We start from the raw sequence: 18118 nt of genomic DNA on the forward strand, positions 1-18118 counted from the left end.
AATGTGTCTCAGCGTCAAGTACAAAGAATTAAAAAATGATTTGAAGAGACTGGAGGTGTGTTTGACAAGCGCAGATCCGGCAGACCCCGCAAGACAACTGCTCAGGAGGAACGTTTGTTGGTTAGAAAATTCAAAGCAAGTCCCTCTTCCACTGCAGCAGAGCTCCAACAGGCCTGGTCACCTCAAGTCCCTGTGTCAACTAGAACAGTTTGTAGGATTCTGTCTCTAAATGGCCTCCATGGTCGAATCAGTGCCCAGAAGCCAGCACTAAACAAAAGGCAAATAAAAAACCGTGTGGCATTTGCAAAGTCCCACAGCCTGCTAAACAGATGGATGCTTGAAAAGTGGCAGAAGGTGGATTTCTCTGATGAATCTTCAGTAGAATTACACCACAGCCGCCGCAAATTCTGCAGGAGACCTACTGGAGCCCATATGGATCCAAAATACACCCAGAAAACAGTTAAATTTGGTGGTGGAAAGATCATGGTCTGGAGTTACATTCAGTATGGGGGTGTGCGAAACATTTGCAAGGTGGAAGGCAATATAAATAGCCTAAAATATCTATAAGTATTAGCTACCTCTTATATTCCAAATCATAAAAGGGGTCAAATTCTGCAGCAGGATGGTGCTCCATCTCATACATCCATCTCTACAACAAAGTTCCTCCAGGCAAAAAAGATCAAGGTGCTCAAGGACTGGCCAGCACAGTCACCAGACATGAACATCATTGAGCATGTTTGGGGTAGGATGAAAGAGGAAGCTTGGTAGATAAAACAAAGAATCTAGATGAACTCTGGGAGGCATGTAAGACTGCATTCTTTGCTATTCCTGATGACTTCATTAATAAATTGTATGAATCATTGTTGAACCGCATGGATGCAGTCCTTCAAGCTCATGGAAGTCACAAAAAATATTAAATATGACTAATAGCACCACAACTTCATTCACCAATGCTATGCAACATATATTTGCATTTTAAGTTAATTATTTGTTTGAATATCATATTACTTTCTGTGGGCGACAAAGCTTTTGTCTTGCCAAAATCTGACCATTCTGTGTCCATTAACTGATCAATATTTCTGCATTGATGCCAATTTATTTTCTTAACCTAAACCACATTTCGGAGGGTTTCAGCTTTCAAAAGAATAATTTATACAACCAATGGATGAATTTAAAGGGACACTGTCACCTCCTCCAGCCGTTATAAACTAAAAGAGCCACCTTGTGCAGCAGTAATGCTGCAGTCTAAAAAGGTGACTCTTTTAGTTTTTGTTGCTGATATTCCCACAATAAAGGTATTTATAATTTTGCTCAAATACCTATCTTTGTACCTGGAGGCAGGTCTGAAGCCTCCTCTTCGAAGCGCCCAACTGCCGTCAGTCATCTCTTCTGGGGCGATTGTCGCCGCCCCCTCAGCACTGTTTTCGTCCGAAATCCGGTGCCTGTGCTCTGCTCTTCTGCCTGGAGCAGGCGCATAGAGCATTGGCCGTCCTAGCTCTGATGCCGGGTTCCGGTCTGCGCCTGTGCGGGCAGTGCGGCCACCCTGTTACTGAATCCCCGCCCCGCACTGTTATGCATTATGCACAGTGCGGGGCTGGGATTCCTGGGCAAGCGCACTGCGCTTGTCAGACGCTCCCCCAGGTCCACTGCCTTCCAGCATTGTTCTGTGCAGCTGTTCCAAACGCCGGCAAGGATACCTGTATATTCCGGCAAGCTGGTGTGTGGTTTGTCTTGGTGTCTGTGTTTGTATGTTGTAAGGCTAATGCACACGGCGGGGGACCTGGGGGAGCGTCTGACAAGCGCAGTGCGCATGCCCAGGAATCCCAGCCCCGCACTGTGCATAATGCATAACACAGTGCGGGGCGGGGATTCAGTAACAGGGTGGCCGCACTGCCCGCACAGGCGCAGACCGGAACCCGGCATCAGAGCTAGGACGGCCAATGCTCTATGCGCCTGCTCCAGGCAGAAGAGCAGAGCGCAGGCGCCGGATTTCGGACGAAAACAGTGCTGAGGGGGCGGCGACAATCGCCCCAGAAGAGATGACTGACGGCAGTTGGGCGCTTCAAAGAGGAGGCTTCAGACCTGCCTCCAGGTACAAAGAGAGGTATTTGAGCAAAATTATAAATACCTTTATTGTGGGAATATCAGCAACAAAAACTAAAAGAGTCACCTTGTCAGAAAGCAGCATTACTGCTGCACAAGGTGGCTCTTTTAGTTTATAACGGCTGGAGGGGGTGACCGTGTCCCTTTAATGTCAGGTTATAAGCTTTTATTTACATAACATGGATAAGCGACATAACTTCTGTCAGGGAGTGTAGCTAATCTTCCAGGAAGTGGATTTCAAAGAAAAATTGGGAAAATGTTGCAACGCAGGACAATCTGGATGGTGGATAAGCAGCACCAATCAAATTCCAAAGAAATTCAAGATGTCCTGCAGGCTCAGGGTGCATCAGTGTCTGCGCAAACTGTCCTTCGACATTTGAATGAAATGAAACACTATGGCAAGACACCCAGGAAGACCCCACTGCTGACACAGACATAAAAACGCTACACTGGGGTTTGCTAAAATGTATGTGAGTAAGCCAAAATCCTTTTTGGAAAGCAAGTTGAAAGATAAGACTAAGATAAAGCTTTTTGGTAAAGTAAATCATTCTACAGTTTACTGAAAATAGAATGAGAACTACAAAGAAATGAACACAGAACCTACAGTCAAATATGATTGAGGTTCAAAGATGTTTTGGGGTTGTTTTGCTGCCTCTGGCATTTTTTGCTTTGTATGCAAGGCAGCAGGAAATCTGAAGAATACCAAAAGGATTTTGGGTCGCAATGTAATGCCCAGTGATAGAAAGCTGGGTTTGTGTTCTAGGTCATGGGTCTTCCAGCAGGACAATGACCCCAAACATACTTCAAAAAGCACCCAGAAATGGATGGAAACAAAGAGCTGGAGAGTTCTGAATATTCATGTCCCAAGTTGGGATTACATTGGACTTTCTTGGATGGATTCTGGAGTCAGCGGTCATGAACCTCTTTATCCAACAGTGGTCTGCCAGGTTCTGATCAAACTTCGAGCTCAGAGCAGACACCTGCACTTTTAAAGGTGCTAGATTTTAGACCTTTTGATAAGCCATCCTTTAGGAAGTCTAGTATTTTAGCCATGTCAGGGTCGAAGGGATTGATGGGAGTGGAACTATACCATGCCAAGAAGGTCTTCCATATTTTGGAGTAGATGGCATTAGTAACCTGTTTCCTACTTTTTTGCAAAGTGGTTATGATGACATCTGAGAGGCCTCTGGCTTTCAGGACTTCTGCTTCAGAAGCCAGGCTGCCATGTGTATTCAGTGGGGAGCCAGATGGAAAATGGGACCTTGATACAGAAGGTGATAACTTCCCAATCGCTGGGGATCCTAGCACTGGGATCCCCAATGACCAAAAGAATTGGTAGAGCCCTTGGTGAATAGAGTTGTGGTTGATCATGCACACTGCCACTACATTCATTCTTATGGCAGTGCTGAAAACCAGCTGAGGCTGGGTTCACAGTTGCAGGTGAGGGCTTTGCGGAGGGCTGCGCAGTTCCTCCGTTAAGCCCCGCCCATTGCCATGCCTCTTCCTTCAGCTCCGCTTACGTCTGTACGTCCCCTGCGTACCCAATCTTTAACATTGGGTACGCAGGCCATGTGGATGTACGTGGATGCCTCCGCATGCGTCCTTTTGTCGCTGCGCCGACTGCAACTTGTTGCATTTTTTTGCGGTCGGTGCTGCATCAAAACGACGCATGTGGAGGCATCCGCATGGCCTGCGTACCCAATGTTTAAAATAGGATGCATGCCGACATAGGCAGAGCTGAAAGAAGAGGCGCGGCAGTGAGCGGGACTTAACGGAGGAACTATGCAGCCCTCCGCAAAGCCCTCGTCCGCAAATGTGGAACTAGCCTGAGCGCAGCACCATGAAAATAATACTGATCGCACTTCACTCTTATCCCAATGTTTTCAAGTCTCTGTTCTTCCACGTTCCTATAGACAAAGAATTGCAAGCAGTCAGTAAATCCCTGGGGCAGTATTGCTGAGCTTCACTGTGGCATTTGTTTGGCGATGCCGATGAGGTATAGTGTGCAACACTATGGTATGTGTGCTCGCCTTTCTAGGGAATATTATGTATGCTGCTTGATATTCTGCAGTGTCATTATAGCACCATTTGTACGTTGATTCCCAGTGATATTCTTGTCCTGAGTTGCCCACTATTAAACATGGTTAACCATCAGCAATGTACGATGATGAAAATCATGTGAGCAGTGTTATGTAATTGCATTGTAGAAATGATTGGCAATGTTATTTTACAGGATATGACCATACAAATTCTTCTGGAAACAATATAAGGATTTACTTGCTATTTACAAATATAAAATTAAAATGCTTGTCAGATATTCAAAGATTCTCCATATTGGTTCGCATGAAGGTGACGTTTCTTTCAGATGACCACCCAAAATTGCTTTAAATAATGGTCTTCTAGGGGTGTCATTTTCTTAAACAAAATATCCAGCATGTAACGGGAACATGTCCATTTTAGTTACATGACTACACTAGGAGCGTGCTGCTATGCCCTGTGTTAATATGTTACTACACATGTCCCTGGATACATTTCAGAATCGGCATGATAAAGTAAAATGACGTTTGAAAGAGCTGCTCCTTCCAGTCAAATAAGTGGGTACTGCATTGGGGTCTTGTCGCGCAACACAGGTTCACATGGTGGGTTTGACATGAATTAAAGCTAGAATTTTTTTTTCCATTTTTTGGGTACAAGTTTCTACTTTTTGGAGCCCAGATTACGTTAAAAACTGGTATAAACCCTTAGAGTGTAAGGGTACTGTCACACTCTGCAACTTTCCAACGATCACGACCTGGCCGTGATCGTTGGTAAGTCGTTGTGTGGTCGCTGGGGAGCTGTCACACAGACCGCTCTCCAGCGACCAACGATGCCGAAGGCCCTGGGTAACCAGGGTAAACATCGGGTTACTAAGCGCAGGGCCGCGCTTAGTAACCCGATGTTTACCCTGGTTACCATCGTAAAAGTAAAAAAAAAAAAACCGTACATACTCACATTCCGGTGTCCGTCAGGTCCCTTGCAGTCTGCTTCCCGCTCTGACTGAGTGCCGCCGTAAAGTAAAAGCAGATCACAGCGGTGACGTCACCGCTGTGCTCTGCTCTTACTTTCCGGCCGGCAGTCAGTCAGAGCGGGAAGCAGACTGCAAGGGACCTGACGGACACCGGAATGTGAGTATGTACGGTTTGTTTTTTTTTACTTTTACGATGGTAACCAGGGTAAACATTGGGTTACTAAGCGCGGCCCTGCGCTTAGTAACCCGATGTTTACCCTGGTTACAAGCGAACACATCGTTGGATCGGTGTCACACACCGATCCAGCGATGACAGCGGGAGATCCAGCGACGAAAGAAAGTTCCAAACGATCTGCTTCGACGTACGATTCTCAGCAGGGTCCCTGATCGCTGCTGCGTGTCAGACACAGCGATATCGTATGGATATCGCTGGAACGTCACGGATCGTACCGTTGTAGCGACAAAAGTGCCACTGTGTGACAGTACCCTAAGTCCGCAAGGTCCTCTCCCCTCTGTACCAGTCTGTCATTGTAAATTTGTTTACTGTAAGCGATATCTATAACTCTGTAGGTAACCCCTTCTCATGTACAGCACCATGGAATTAATGATGCTATATAAATAATAATTATATTTGATTGGCACTGCTCAGGATATGCGCACTGCAGCAGAGTTGTTGATGTCGCCCACATCACCATGAAAAGGTTAGAAAGCCTCTACTGACGGCAGTGAGAACGGTATTTCCAGGCAGCAAATGATTCCAGCATCGTGTCCTCTAAGGCCTCTTTCACACTTCTGTCTTTCTTTTTCCGTCACAATGCGTCGTTTTGTGAAAAAAACGGATCCAGCAAATGTTTCTGCTGGATCCGGTTTTTTCTCATAGACTTGTATTAGCGATGGATTGTGACGGATGGCCTAACGTTTAATCCGTCGTGCACTGGATCCGTCGTAAAAATTACTGTCTGTCGGTCGGACCTAGGAACGTTTTTTGTGTATGTCGGAAAATCGCTCAGCGACGGATCCTGCGCTGTCCGTCGTTGGCTATAATGGAAGCCTATGGACGCAGGATCCGTCACTGACTGTGAAAAGCAGGAATCCAGCGACTGGTTCCGTCTTTTGAAACGGAGCATGCGTGGAAGAACTTCCAGTCAGGGAAATTCTGTCTCGCTCTCTCTCTCTTTTTACTATTGATGCTGCCTATGCAGCATCAATAGTAAAAAGATATAATGTTAAAAATAAAAAAATCATGATATTCTTACCTTCCGGAGTCCCCTGCAGCCCTCATGATGCTCCCGGCAGCTCCCGTTCCCAGTGATGCCTTGCGAAATGACCCGATGACGTAGGATCACGCGAGACCGCCACGTCATCACAGGTCATTGTCTTGCAAGGAATTACTGGGAACGGGAGCTGCTGGGAGCATCACGAGCATTGGGAGGGCTGCGGGGGACGCCGGAAGGTAAGAATATCATGATTTTTAATTTCTTTTATTTTTAACATGGGTTGTGTTGTGTATGCATTTTCGCAGCGGAAAAACGCGGCAAAGACGCATACACAACGTGTGCACACAGCCTCGACAGATCCGTCAAGAAAATGGATCCAGTGCATCTGTTTTTTTTTACAATCTGCACAGGATCTGTCTTTTCAACATTTTGACGGATTGTGACCGATTGTAAAAAACAGAAGTGTGAAAGAGGCCCGAGACAAAAAAATTACTTTATTTACAATACACCCCCTCTCAAGCTCCAATGCCCACCATGAAAAACATTCAGTAAAATATGCGCTGTAAGGCTGTGTGCCCACGTTGCGTTTTTTATGCGTTTCTGCAGCGTTTTTTGCCGCAATGGAAATGCTTAAACGCATTCCTATGCAATCCTATGGGATTCCGCAGTTGCTGTGGCCATGCTACGGATTTTCCCGCTGCGGAATCGCATAGCAGTAAAATCCGCATGTTCATTATTTCTGCGGAATCGCGGCGATTCCGCCTCCATAGGATTGCATTGAAACGCTCACTTTACGCGTGGCTATGCCCACCATGCGCAAAAGTGAGCGCTTCATGTGCGGCTGACACCCGGGTCTGGAGGAGAGGAGACTCTCCTCCAGGCCCCAGGTACAATATCCCTGTAAAACAAAAAAAAATTTACATAAAAAATAGGGATATACTTACCTTCTGATGGCCCCCGGAGTCCTCCCACCTCTCAGCGGTGCACGCGGCGGCTTCCGTTCCCAGGGATGCTTTGCGCGAATCACCTGAGATGACGTCGCAGTCACGCGACCGTGACGTCACAAAGGTCCTTCGCGCAAAGCATGCCTGGGAACGGAACGGGAGCGCCGCTGAGATCGGGGGCCATCGGTAGGTGAGAATAACCATATTTTTTATTTTATTATTTTTAACATTCTATCTTTTACTATTGATGCTGCATAGGCAGCATCAATAGTAAAAAGTTGGTCGCACTTGTCAAGCACTATGCTTGTGTGACCAACCTGTCAATCAGTTTTCCAAGCGATGCTTCAAATCACTTGGAAAACGCTTGTGTTTTGCAGGAAAACCCATGCGAATTCCTCATGCATTTTACCTGCGGCAGAGAGATGCGGAAATGCTGCGGACATTTCCGCAACAGTTCTGCAACGTGGGCACATAGCCTAAGATAATTCCCAAATTGCTACATCAAAAGGTAAACAGAATAGGTGCGGTTCTTCCCATTACATAAGAAACATTATTTCATCCTACAGGACTTAAATGACAAAGTATTTCCAGGTAACATTAGGGTGGGCCGAGGCGCCTAGGTCCAACACCAGACATCCACACGGCACAGTCTGGGCCCATCGTCCTGTAAACCTTCATCATAAACACGTTGTGGTTTTCCCTGGTAGCAAATAGCAGCAAATATATAAAACGGCAGAAAATTTTATTTTTCTGTACAATTCAGTAGATTCTCATTCCTGCAGGAGACCCCGGTACAGGAGGCTGTGACCCGCTGCTCAGCCACAAGGGGGCACCAGACTGTATGGGGCTATTTGGGGCACCATTAGTGGGGGGGCACGGCCAGCACAGGCCACCAGTCTCCGCACAGCATCACTTGCCGCTTGGCTTCTTCATTCGCCCCTTAGCTTCCGCCATGCCAGTCTTCAGCTCGCTCACAAACGTGTCCCGGATCCTCCCCATCTTGCGCCCCATTTCCCCCAGGTCCCGGGGAGACGCGGACGCTTCCTGCTTCAGCTGCTGCACCGTGTGGGAGCGGAGCATGCGCTGTGCTGCGTCCTTCCCGGTCAGCTGCGCCTTTGTGACAGCGAACGCGGTGATCTGCGCGGCTCTGCGGATCGGCCGGGACTCGGAGAGTTTCTCTATCAGCTGGGGGTTGTTGAGTAAGGAGAACAGAAGCCTCCTGAGCACCATCTCTGCCGGGACGGCGCCGCCCACACCTCCTGAGGCACAGAGACAGAGCTGGTTACTTCCTCACACAGTTCGCGGCCGCCATGACAGCACGGTCCGTACTCACCTATGTCCTCGTCAGCACGCGATCAGCTGTGCGCCCTCATCAAATATGGCGGCGGTTGTTCAGCCTAACACCCGGAAATGCTTCTTTACGGTGCCTTTTCTGATTGGTTCATGAGTGTCGCTAAACCAGTGTCGCTTAGCGGCTGCCGTATAGCTGGGCTGTTGGTGGGGTTGTGGCTAAATCCCAGTCGGCTAAAGGACCTGGTCCCTCTGTGCACTGGGATTTAGCTTTCTCACACAGAGTGGGCTATTTCCCAGTCGGCAGAGGGACCAGGTCCTTTAGCCGACTTGGATTTAGCCTGCTCTATATAAGAATGCTAAATCCCAGCAGATAGAAGGACCCTTATTGTGTATAGATAGATATGAATACTGTCATGTGATTTTTTGCAGTTATAGTGAGCTGCAGCCTGGATATGACATCTGATTACACTTTTATTTATATGTGACAATTATACACACGAGTTTTCCCCGTAATCCCAGTGTGTACAATATTCTGCGCCAATCTCATCCGCGTCCCGTTTTATTTACTGGTGATCATTTTTGTAGATCACACAACCACAGATTTTTTCCATGCATGCACCTAGGAGTGTTTTAACCCTCGGGCAATTTTCCGTTTTTTTTTTTTTTTTATTTCCTTCCCATAACTTATTTTTCCATCCACATCGCCATTGGGATTTTTTTGTTATTTTGGCGGGACGTTCTTATTGATACCATTTTGGCGCGGATACCATGTTTTGATCACCTCTTATTTCATTTTATTGCAATGTTGCTGCGACCAAAAAAAACGTAATTATGGCGTTTTTTTTCTCGTTATGCCGTTTGCTGATCAGATTATTTTACATTTTGATTGGTCAGACCTTTCTGATCACGTCAATTCCAAATTTATTTATTTTTTTAAATGGAGCAAAAGCGATATTTTTTTTTCTGATATTTTTATGATATATGATGTAAGGCTACGTTCACATTTGTGGTCCGCGCCGCAGCGTCGGGCGCCGCAGCGGCGCCACATGCGTCATGCGCCCCTATATTTAACATGGGGGCGCATGGACATGCGTTGTGCTGCGTTTTGCGCCGCATGGCCGCAAGCGTTGGATGCAAGAAACGCTTCAAGTTGCATTTTTTTTGCGTCCAACTTTCGGCCAAAAAGGACACATGCGGCGCAAAACGCAGCGTTTTAGCGTGCGTTTTGCCGCGTTTTTGTTTGCGTTGTGCGCTGCGGCGCACAACGCAAATGTGAACGTAGCCTAACTGCATCATGTGTTGTGAAGGGGTCAATACTATAATTATTGGCCAAATGGACCAGGTCCTTCTGCCGACTTGGAAATAGCCCACTCTCTGTGAGAAAGCTAAATCCCAGTCGGCTAAAGGACCAGGTCCTTCTGTGCACTGGGATTTAGCTTTCTCACACAGAGTGGGCTATTTCCCAGTCGGCAGAGGGACCAGGGCCTTTAGCCGACTTGGATTTCGCCTGCTCTATATAAGAATGCTAAATCCCAGTAGATAGAAGGACCCTTATTGTATATAGATATATATGAATCTTGTCTTGTGATTTTTTGCAGTTATAGTGAGCTGCAGACTAGATCTGACATCTGATTACACTTTTATTTATATGTGACAATTATACGCAAGAATTTTCCCCGTAATCCCAGTGTGTACAATATTCTGCACCAATCTCATCCGCGTCCCGTTTTATTTACTGGTGATCATTTTTGTAGATCACACAACCACAGATTTTTTCCATGCATGCACCTAGGAGTGTTTTAACCCTCGGGCGATTTTCCGTTTTTTTTTCTTCCCATAACTTATTTATTTTTCCATCCACATCGCCGTTGGGAATTTTTTTTATTTTGGCGGGACGTTCTTATTGATACCATTTTGGCGCGGATACCATGTTTTGATCACCTCTTATTTCATTTTATTACAATGTTGTGGTGACCAAAAAAAAGTAATTATGGCATTTCTAGTTTTTTTCTCGTTATGCCGTTTGCTGATCAGATTATTTTACATTTTGATTGGTCAGACCTTTCTGATCACGTCAATTCCAAATTTATTTTTTTTTAAATGGAGCAAACGCGATATTTCTTTTTCTGATATTTTTCTGATATATGATGTAACTGCATCATGCGTTGTGAAGGGGTTAATACTATAATTATTGGCCAAATGGACCAGGTCCTTCGGCCGACTTGGATTTAGCCTGCTCACTGTGAGAAAGCTAAATCCCAGTGGGATAAAGGACCAGGTCCCTTGGAGTGGTTTAATACCAGACTTAGTAAGCTAAAACACCAGGTCCTTCTGCCCACTTAGCTTTAGCTTGCTGTATATAACAAAGTCTAGTGGGCAGCGCAGTCCACCAGTGATTCACCAATCTGATGCACTGTAATGATCCCACTGGTTCACTGTCGGACTTCCGTACTGTAGTGCTGATGTGTCACGCTGGGGGCAGTCCGGCAATCCAACCTACTACAATGTTTCCGCCAGGTTATGCGTATTGCCGGTCACTGTGCTCCTTGAGTTCACCTCAAGTGACAGTTGACAGCTCAGAGGGTGCTGTGATAACCGCAAACTGCAATCTCCAGTGACCTCACAGGTGGCGGCTTCCATGCCACCCTTAGTGTGTGTACGGCGGACACGGGGAGGGGTCACGTTTTATGATGTCACTGTGGCTTCTGTATGTATTGGAGCAGGGGATCGTCTTGGGACCTTGATGATGATGATGATAAATGGGTGAAAGAGGGTGTCTGTTTTTATATTTTAATTACCGTACATGTTTTTAATGTGTTTCTTTATTTTTACTTACAGTGTTAGTAAACGGGGTGTTTCATAGACACCTCTCTATTACTAACCCTGGGCTTGATGTCAGCTGTGATTTTTGACAAATCACAGTTGTAATTATACTTACAGCCCTGGCAAAAATTAAGAGACCACTGCAAAATGTCCAGTTTGTCTGATTTTTCTCTTTCTAGGTATATTTTTGAGTAAAATGTAAATTGTTCTTTTATTCTATAAACGTCTGACATGTCTCAGAATTTTCAAGAAATAAATTTAGTATTTTTTTCTAACAAAGAAAAATGGTCAAAATTAAAAAAAAACAGTGCTTTCAGACCTCAAATAATGCAAAGAAAACAAGTTCATAATCATTTAGAAACAACAGTACTAATTTTTTAACTCAGGAAGAGTTCAGAAATAGTGATGAGTGAACGTGCTCGCCACTACTCGTTACTCGCCCGAGTATCGGGGTACTCGGCGAGCAGCGAGCATTTCCGGTACTATTCGGCGGTAACTGCAGTCTCCACCCAGAAGTTTTAGCGGACTTTAGAGACCCAATCATGGTGCAGAGATTGTCTGCCAGGCCATGAAACGCGGCAGCCATCTTTGTTGTGTCGTGCAGTGATTGGCTGGGCCGCACAGCATCATCCCGAGTATAAGAGACCTGGTGCCGCCCTGCTCGCCGCGTTCTGTTCCTGTTTCAGCGAGAATAGGGAGAGCTGCTGCCGAGATAGGGTCAGAATCGTGGTTTTAGAGTGTAGGTCTGCAACTCTTACATCCACAACTCCTCAGAAACCAAAAGTCCTTTTTAGGGCTAATTTGTGGGTCCCGATATTGCAGCACTAGGTAGGCAGGGCATAGCATATCCACATCAGTGCAAGGCCAGCAGGCACTGTATGTGCGTCCATTGCTCCCACTGCATCCCTCCCAAAGCTCCATAACTGCCTGCAGCTGCAGCTTATTTACTGTCTATATATTTATTTTTCCTTCATTTTTTTCAAAAATCCCCCCCCCCCCCAAAAAAAAAATACAGTCTGTTCTGTCATACTGAGGCCTGTTGAAAAGTTATAGTTTGTCAGGCATACGTAGCATAGTTGTCTGTGCGACCCTTGTGCTCCCTTTTTTTTGGTGTTTTAAATTCACTGAAAAAGGCCTCATATATCTGCGTGCTCCATGTTTGGTCATTGGAGGCCGGTGTACTTATTTTTTGACTGTGTGATAGTCAAATTCTATACAGCACTATTTCGTATCAAAAAAATTCAAAGGCTACAGATTTGCCAGTGTGGTGTTTCCGTTACAGCCGTCATATATCTCTGTGCTCCAAGTTTGGGCATTGGAGGCTGGTGTACTTATTTTTTGGCTGTGTGATACTCAAATTCAATACAGCACTATTTTGCATAAATTAACTTAAAAAAAACATGAATACAGTCTGTTAGGTCAGGCTGAGGCCTGCCTGGTGTTTGGGTTTGAAAAATCATAGATTTGCAGGCATACTGATCACATATTATTTCGCTACTAATAAAGACATTTGTGTTGAGCATTTGAAATAGTGCAGTAGTCCATTTAAAATGGTTAAGGCAAGAGGCAAAGGACGGGGAAGTGGACGTGATGGTGCATCCATAGGATGAGGCCGTGGGCAAGGTGAAAGTGGGCAACAACAAAGACCCACATCTTCTCGCTCGACATTCCTGTCCCAGTTTCTAGGGTACCGCAGCACACAACTATTGAAGCCAGAGCAGTGTGTAACGGTTGTTGGTTGGATAGCGGATAATGCTTCCAGTCACTTAGCCATCACCACCACTACCTTGTCTTTCACACGGTCAAGTCTGAGTAGCCGTGAGTGAGGCCAGGATATTCCTCACCCTGATCCTCCTTCCTCCCACCATGCCGAGTACCCTGAGACAACTGATCCCACACTTGGACACTCTGAAGAGCTGTTCAGTTTTCCATTTCAAGATTCAGAAATCTCTGCAGGTCAACTTGAAGTGGGGAAAGATGAGATCGCATGTAGAGCTGCCCAAAGCTTTGACCAGCCCCAGTCACACGAAGGCAATGGTGGGAAAGTGTCACAAGAGGTGGACCATGATGAGACCTAATTTCTAGAAAGTCAGGAGGAGGAGCAAGGTGCACATGTGGAAGACGAGGTGGTGGATGTCATAGTAAATGACCCAAGCTGGCAGGAGGACATGCGTAGCGAGGACAGCAGCACAAATGGGGAAGGAGGCATATCCCCCAACAGGCAGGAAGAAGCAGTGTGGTGGCCACAGACAGAAGGCGTGCATCCGTTCCCTGTAACACCAACATGAGTGAAGTTGCCATTCCACCTGTGAGATCTTCCCGAGTCTGGCTATTTTTTAAAGACTCTGCCGATAACCCTAAACAGGCCATTTGCAGCACCTGCCATGCCTGCTTCAGCAGGGGTAGCAAAACAACCAGCCTGACCACCAGCATGATCAGGCACATGCAAGCAAAGCACCTGACTTTGTGGGCCGAACCCCAGGCTCGAGGACCACTGCATGCTGGTCACACCACTGCTTCTTCCACTGTTTTGCATAGAAGCCAATCCCTAGTACACCGTGCATGTGAAGATGCCTCTAGCCCTGCACCTCTTGTGGCCCACAGTCAAGCAGCACCATCAGCAAGCCCGTCCACGTCCTTGACCCAGCACAGCATTCAGTTGTCTATAACCCAGTCTTTGGAACACAAGCAGAAATACCCAGCCAACACCCCACAGGCCACAGTCCTCAATTCTATTATTTCTCTTCTGCTTGTGCTAGAAATGCTGCCTTTTAGGCTTGTTGAGACGGAAGCATTCCGCAACCTGATGGGGGCGGTCATCCCAAGGTACTCGGTCCCCAGTCGCCACTATTTCTCTCGGTGTGCCGTACCGGCATTACACCAGCATGTGTCCCACAACATTACCCGTGCCCTCAACAATGCTGTTACCGGGAAAGTCCACCTAACCACGGACACGTGGACAAGTGCTTGTGGGCAGGGACGGTACATCTCAATGACGGCACACTGGGTTAACATAGTGGAAGCCGGACCCAGTTGGACCTTGAGATGGAACACATCCTCCCCACGCTGAGGATTGCTGGCCCTATGTCAATCAGGGTTGCCCCCACAGTCTACAGCTCCTGCACCTCCTCCTCCTATTCATCCTCCATCTCTGAAATCAACACATCAGTCAGAAGCTGGAAGCACTGCAGCACTGCCTCAGCCAAGCGGCAACAGGCTGTGCTGAAGATAATCTGCATAGGTGACAAACCGCACAATGCAGAAGAGTTGTGGACAGCGCTGAAAGAGCAGTCAGATGTTTGGATGACACCGCTGAACCTACAGCCAGGCATGGTCATGTGTGACAATGGCCGAAACCTGGTGGTGGCTCTGAGGCAAGGTGAGCTCACACACGTACCTTGCTTGGCCCATGTGCTTAATCTCTTGGTTCAACGTTTTCTGAAAAGCTACCCGGAGCTGCCGGATCTGCTAGTGAAAGTACGCTGTCTGTCTGACCATTTTAGAAAGTCAGCTACAGCTTCAGCCGCCCTTGCCGTGCTTCAGCAGCGTTTTCAGATTCCAGCTCACTGACTATTGTGTGATGTCCCCCATCCCCACGCGCTGGAACTCTACGCTGCATATCTTGGAAAGGAGCAGAAGAGGGCCGTTGTTGACTACCAACATTAACAAGGCCGTCGAATTTCAGGTCAGACTCCACACATAAGACCTCAGGAGTGGACATGGATGTCAGACATATATAACATCCTCCAAAACTTTGAGGACTGCACTAAGATGGTGAGTGGCGATGATGCCATAATTAGCATCACTATCCCGCTTCTCAGCATTCTGAAAAACTCTCTGCTCACAATCAAAGAGGATGCATTGCAGGCGGAGCACGAGGACATGGAGCAAGGAAACATACAGGGGGATTACACTCAGCCCAGCCTCATGTCTTCTCAACGTGGATTGGTAGGCAATCAGGAGGAGGAGGAAGAACAGGAGCTACTTTCATGTGCTATAGATGGTACTACAAACACACCTGTATTAGCTTCTGTTCAGTGGGGATGACCTGAGGACAGGGAGGAGGAGGAGGAGGACAGCATCGTCAGTCGTCCTGTTGATGAGGACACGGAAGTCTTGCCTGTTAGCAGTCTGGCAGGCATGGCTGACTTTAAGTTGCACTGCATTTCACGTGACCCTCGGATTATCAAAATTTTGGGTGACACTCATTACTGGTTGGTGACACTTCTAGACCCACGCTACAAGGAGAACTTTCAATCTCTTCTGCCTGAGGCAGAGAGGTGTACTAAAATTTTGCAGTACCACAGGGCCCTTGTAGCGGAATTACTTAGAAAATTCCCATGTGAGAACGCTGGCAGCAGACTTCAAGAGTTTGTTGTACAACCAAGGACTCCAAGCAAGAGAGAGACAGAAGTACAATCCAGCTCAGGCAGGGGAACAATGGCCAAGTTCTGGGACAGTTTTCTCAGACACTCCCATCGTGGCGGCACAGAGGCAAGGGGTACTGTCACAAGAAGTGCAATGTTTGGGAAGATGGTGAGGGAGTACCTTGCAGATCGTGCAAACATCCTCCGGGATTCCTATGTGCCTTTGAATTATTGGGTATCCAAGCTGGACACGTGACATGAACTGGCTGTCTACACCTTGGAGGTCCTGGCCTGCCCTGCTGCTAGCGTTCTGTCAGAGAGGGTTTTTAGTGCCGCTGGTGGAATTATAACAGAAAAGCGCATCCGCCTGTCAACTGAAAATGCTGACAGGCTGACTCTTATAAAAATGAACAAGGCCTGGATTGGGAAAGACTTCTGTACACCACCAAGTGAAAACAGCAAAACATAACCTCAAATACATTCTCTCTTTTGGGGAGGCGTATTCTTATGCACCTCTTCACAACCCAACATGGGTATACGCTTACAGATTTGGTCTGTTTGTTCTTATCCTCCTCCTTATCCTAATCCTCCTCCTCCAGAACCAATATATCACCAGCGTGAACGTGGTCTGTACGGTGCATTTTGGCCAAGGATGCTCTGATGGCACTCTTTTATTTTTTTTTAAAAAGGACAACACATTGGGGAACTGGGCATGACATTACATTGGGCCTACTTCTTAACTCGGTCTCCTGCAAACTGTCCTGTACCTGCCAGTAGATCACCAGGGTGAACGTGCTCTGTACTGTTATAGGCCAGTGAATTTTGGGCAAAGGGGCTGTGCTGGCAATATTTTTTTAAGTCCAAAAAGGACAACACATTGGGAAATTGGGCATGACATTACATTGGGCCTACTTCTTAACTCAGTCGCCTGTTGTGGATTCTTTTTTTGGGCTCCCTCTGGTGGTTACAAGTGGTACTGGGTGACTTTGGTGGGTTGCGGTCTCTGGTTTCCACCTGTCCATCATAGGCTGGGTGTTTCCTATTTAACCTAGCTTTCCTGTCATTCCCTTGCCGGCTATCAATGTAATCAGAGTGTCTCTGTTTGCCTCTGCTACCTGCTCCTATAATCTGCTGGACAAGCTAAGTTCTGATTTTCTTGTTTTTTGTGTTCTGCCTTATCATGTTTTTAGTCCAGCTTGCATACATATGAGTCTTTGCTGCTGGTTGCTCTAGTGGGCTGAAATTACTCCCCATGTACCATGAGTTGGCACATGGGTCCCAGTAATTTCAGGATGGTTTTTTGAAGAAAGGGTTTTTCGCTGACCGCCTAGATCTCTTTTGTATCCTTCTGCTATCTAGCTTTAGCGGGCCTCATTTTGCTAAAACTGTTTTCATACCTGCGCATGTGCCTTCCTCTTAATTCACCGTCATTATATGTGGGGGGCTGCTATCCCTTTGGGGTATTTCTCTAGGAGGCAAGAGAGGTCTGCTTTTCATCTTCTAGGGGAAGTTAGTTCTCCGGCTGGCGCGAGACGTCTAGAGTCCCCGTAGGTACGTTCCCCGGCTGCTGATAGTGTTTGTGTTAAGTTCAGGATCGCGGTCAGCTCAGGTTCCATCACCCTAGAGCTTGTCCTATTTTTGTGCTTGCCCTTTTGGTGATTCCCTGCCATTGGAATCATGACAGTCGCCTGCAATCTGTCCTGTATCTGCCAATAGATCACCAGGGTGAACGTGCTCTGTACGGTGCATTTTGGCCAAGGGGCAGGGCCGGACTGGGACTAAAATTCAGCCCTGGCATTTGAAGTCACACAGGCCCACTTGTCGCCTGGTGACTGTATAATATCTTTGTACAATTGTAGGTTACAAGAAGTGAGGGGAGTGTAACACGACTATATAACATATAATTACAGCTGTATCCAGCATTACAGCTCAGTCCCCATAGAATGTAATGCAGCACAGCCCCCATAGAATGTAATGCAGCACAGCCCCATAGAATCCTGTAATGCAGCACTGCCCCATAGAATTTAATGCAGCCCAGCCCCATAGAATCATGTAATGCAGCACTGCCCCATAGAATCATGTAATGCAGCCCAGCCCCATAGAATCATGTAATGCAGCACTGCCCCATAGAATCATGTAATGCAGCCCAGCCCCATAAAATCATGTAATGCAGCACTGCCCCATAGAATGTAATGCAGCCAGCCCCCCCCTACAATCCAGTTATCACCCATTGATATGTAATAATAAAAAAACAAAGTCTACTCACCTTTCCTCTTGCCCCGCGCTGCTGCTCCTGGCTCCGGTCTCAGCAGCTGCAGTCTGCCCGCCCGGTCACACAGCAGGTGCGCGATGATATGACGTCAT

General features: G+C 46.8%; 1 protein-coding gene across 2 annotated transcripts in view; it reads left to right on the plus strand.

Annotated features, from left to right (window-relative positions):
• Positions 1–8003: 8003 nt before the first annotated feature.
• The window catches only part of LOC143808103 (nuclear cap-binding protein subunit 2), a 39221-nt gene continuing 29106 nt past the window's right edge, over positions 8004–18118 (plus strand). Inside the window, exon 1 of one of the 2 annotated variants that reach the window (XM_077290403.1) lies at positions 8004–8592. In XM_077290403.1, coding sequence (XP_077146518.1) covers positions 8113–8592 — 480 coding nt within the window. In that variant the 5' untranslated portion in view covers positions 8004–8112. Of the gene's footprint in view, positions 8593–8666; positions 8763–18118 lie in introns of those variants that run through there. The other variant, XM_077290404.1, reaches the window with a different exon arrangement.

This window comes from Ranitomeya variabilis, chromosome 2, assembly GCF_051348905.1.
Source record: "Ranitomeya variabilis isolate aRanVar5 chromosome 2, aRanVar5.hap1, whole genome shotgun sequence".
NCBI classification, from domain to species: domain Eukaryota; kingdom Metazoa; phylum Chordata; class Amphibia; order Anura; family Dendrobatidae; genus Ranitomeya; species Ranitomeya variabilis.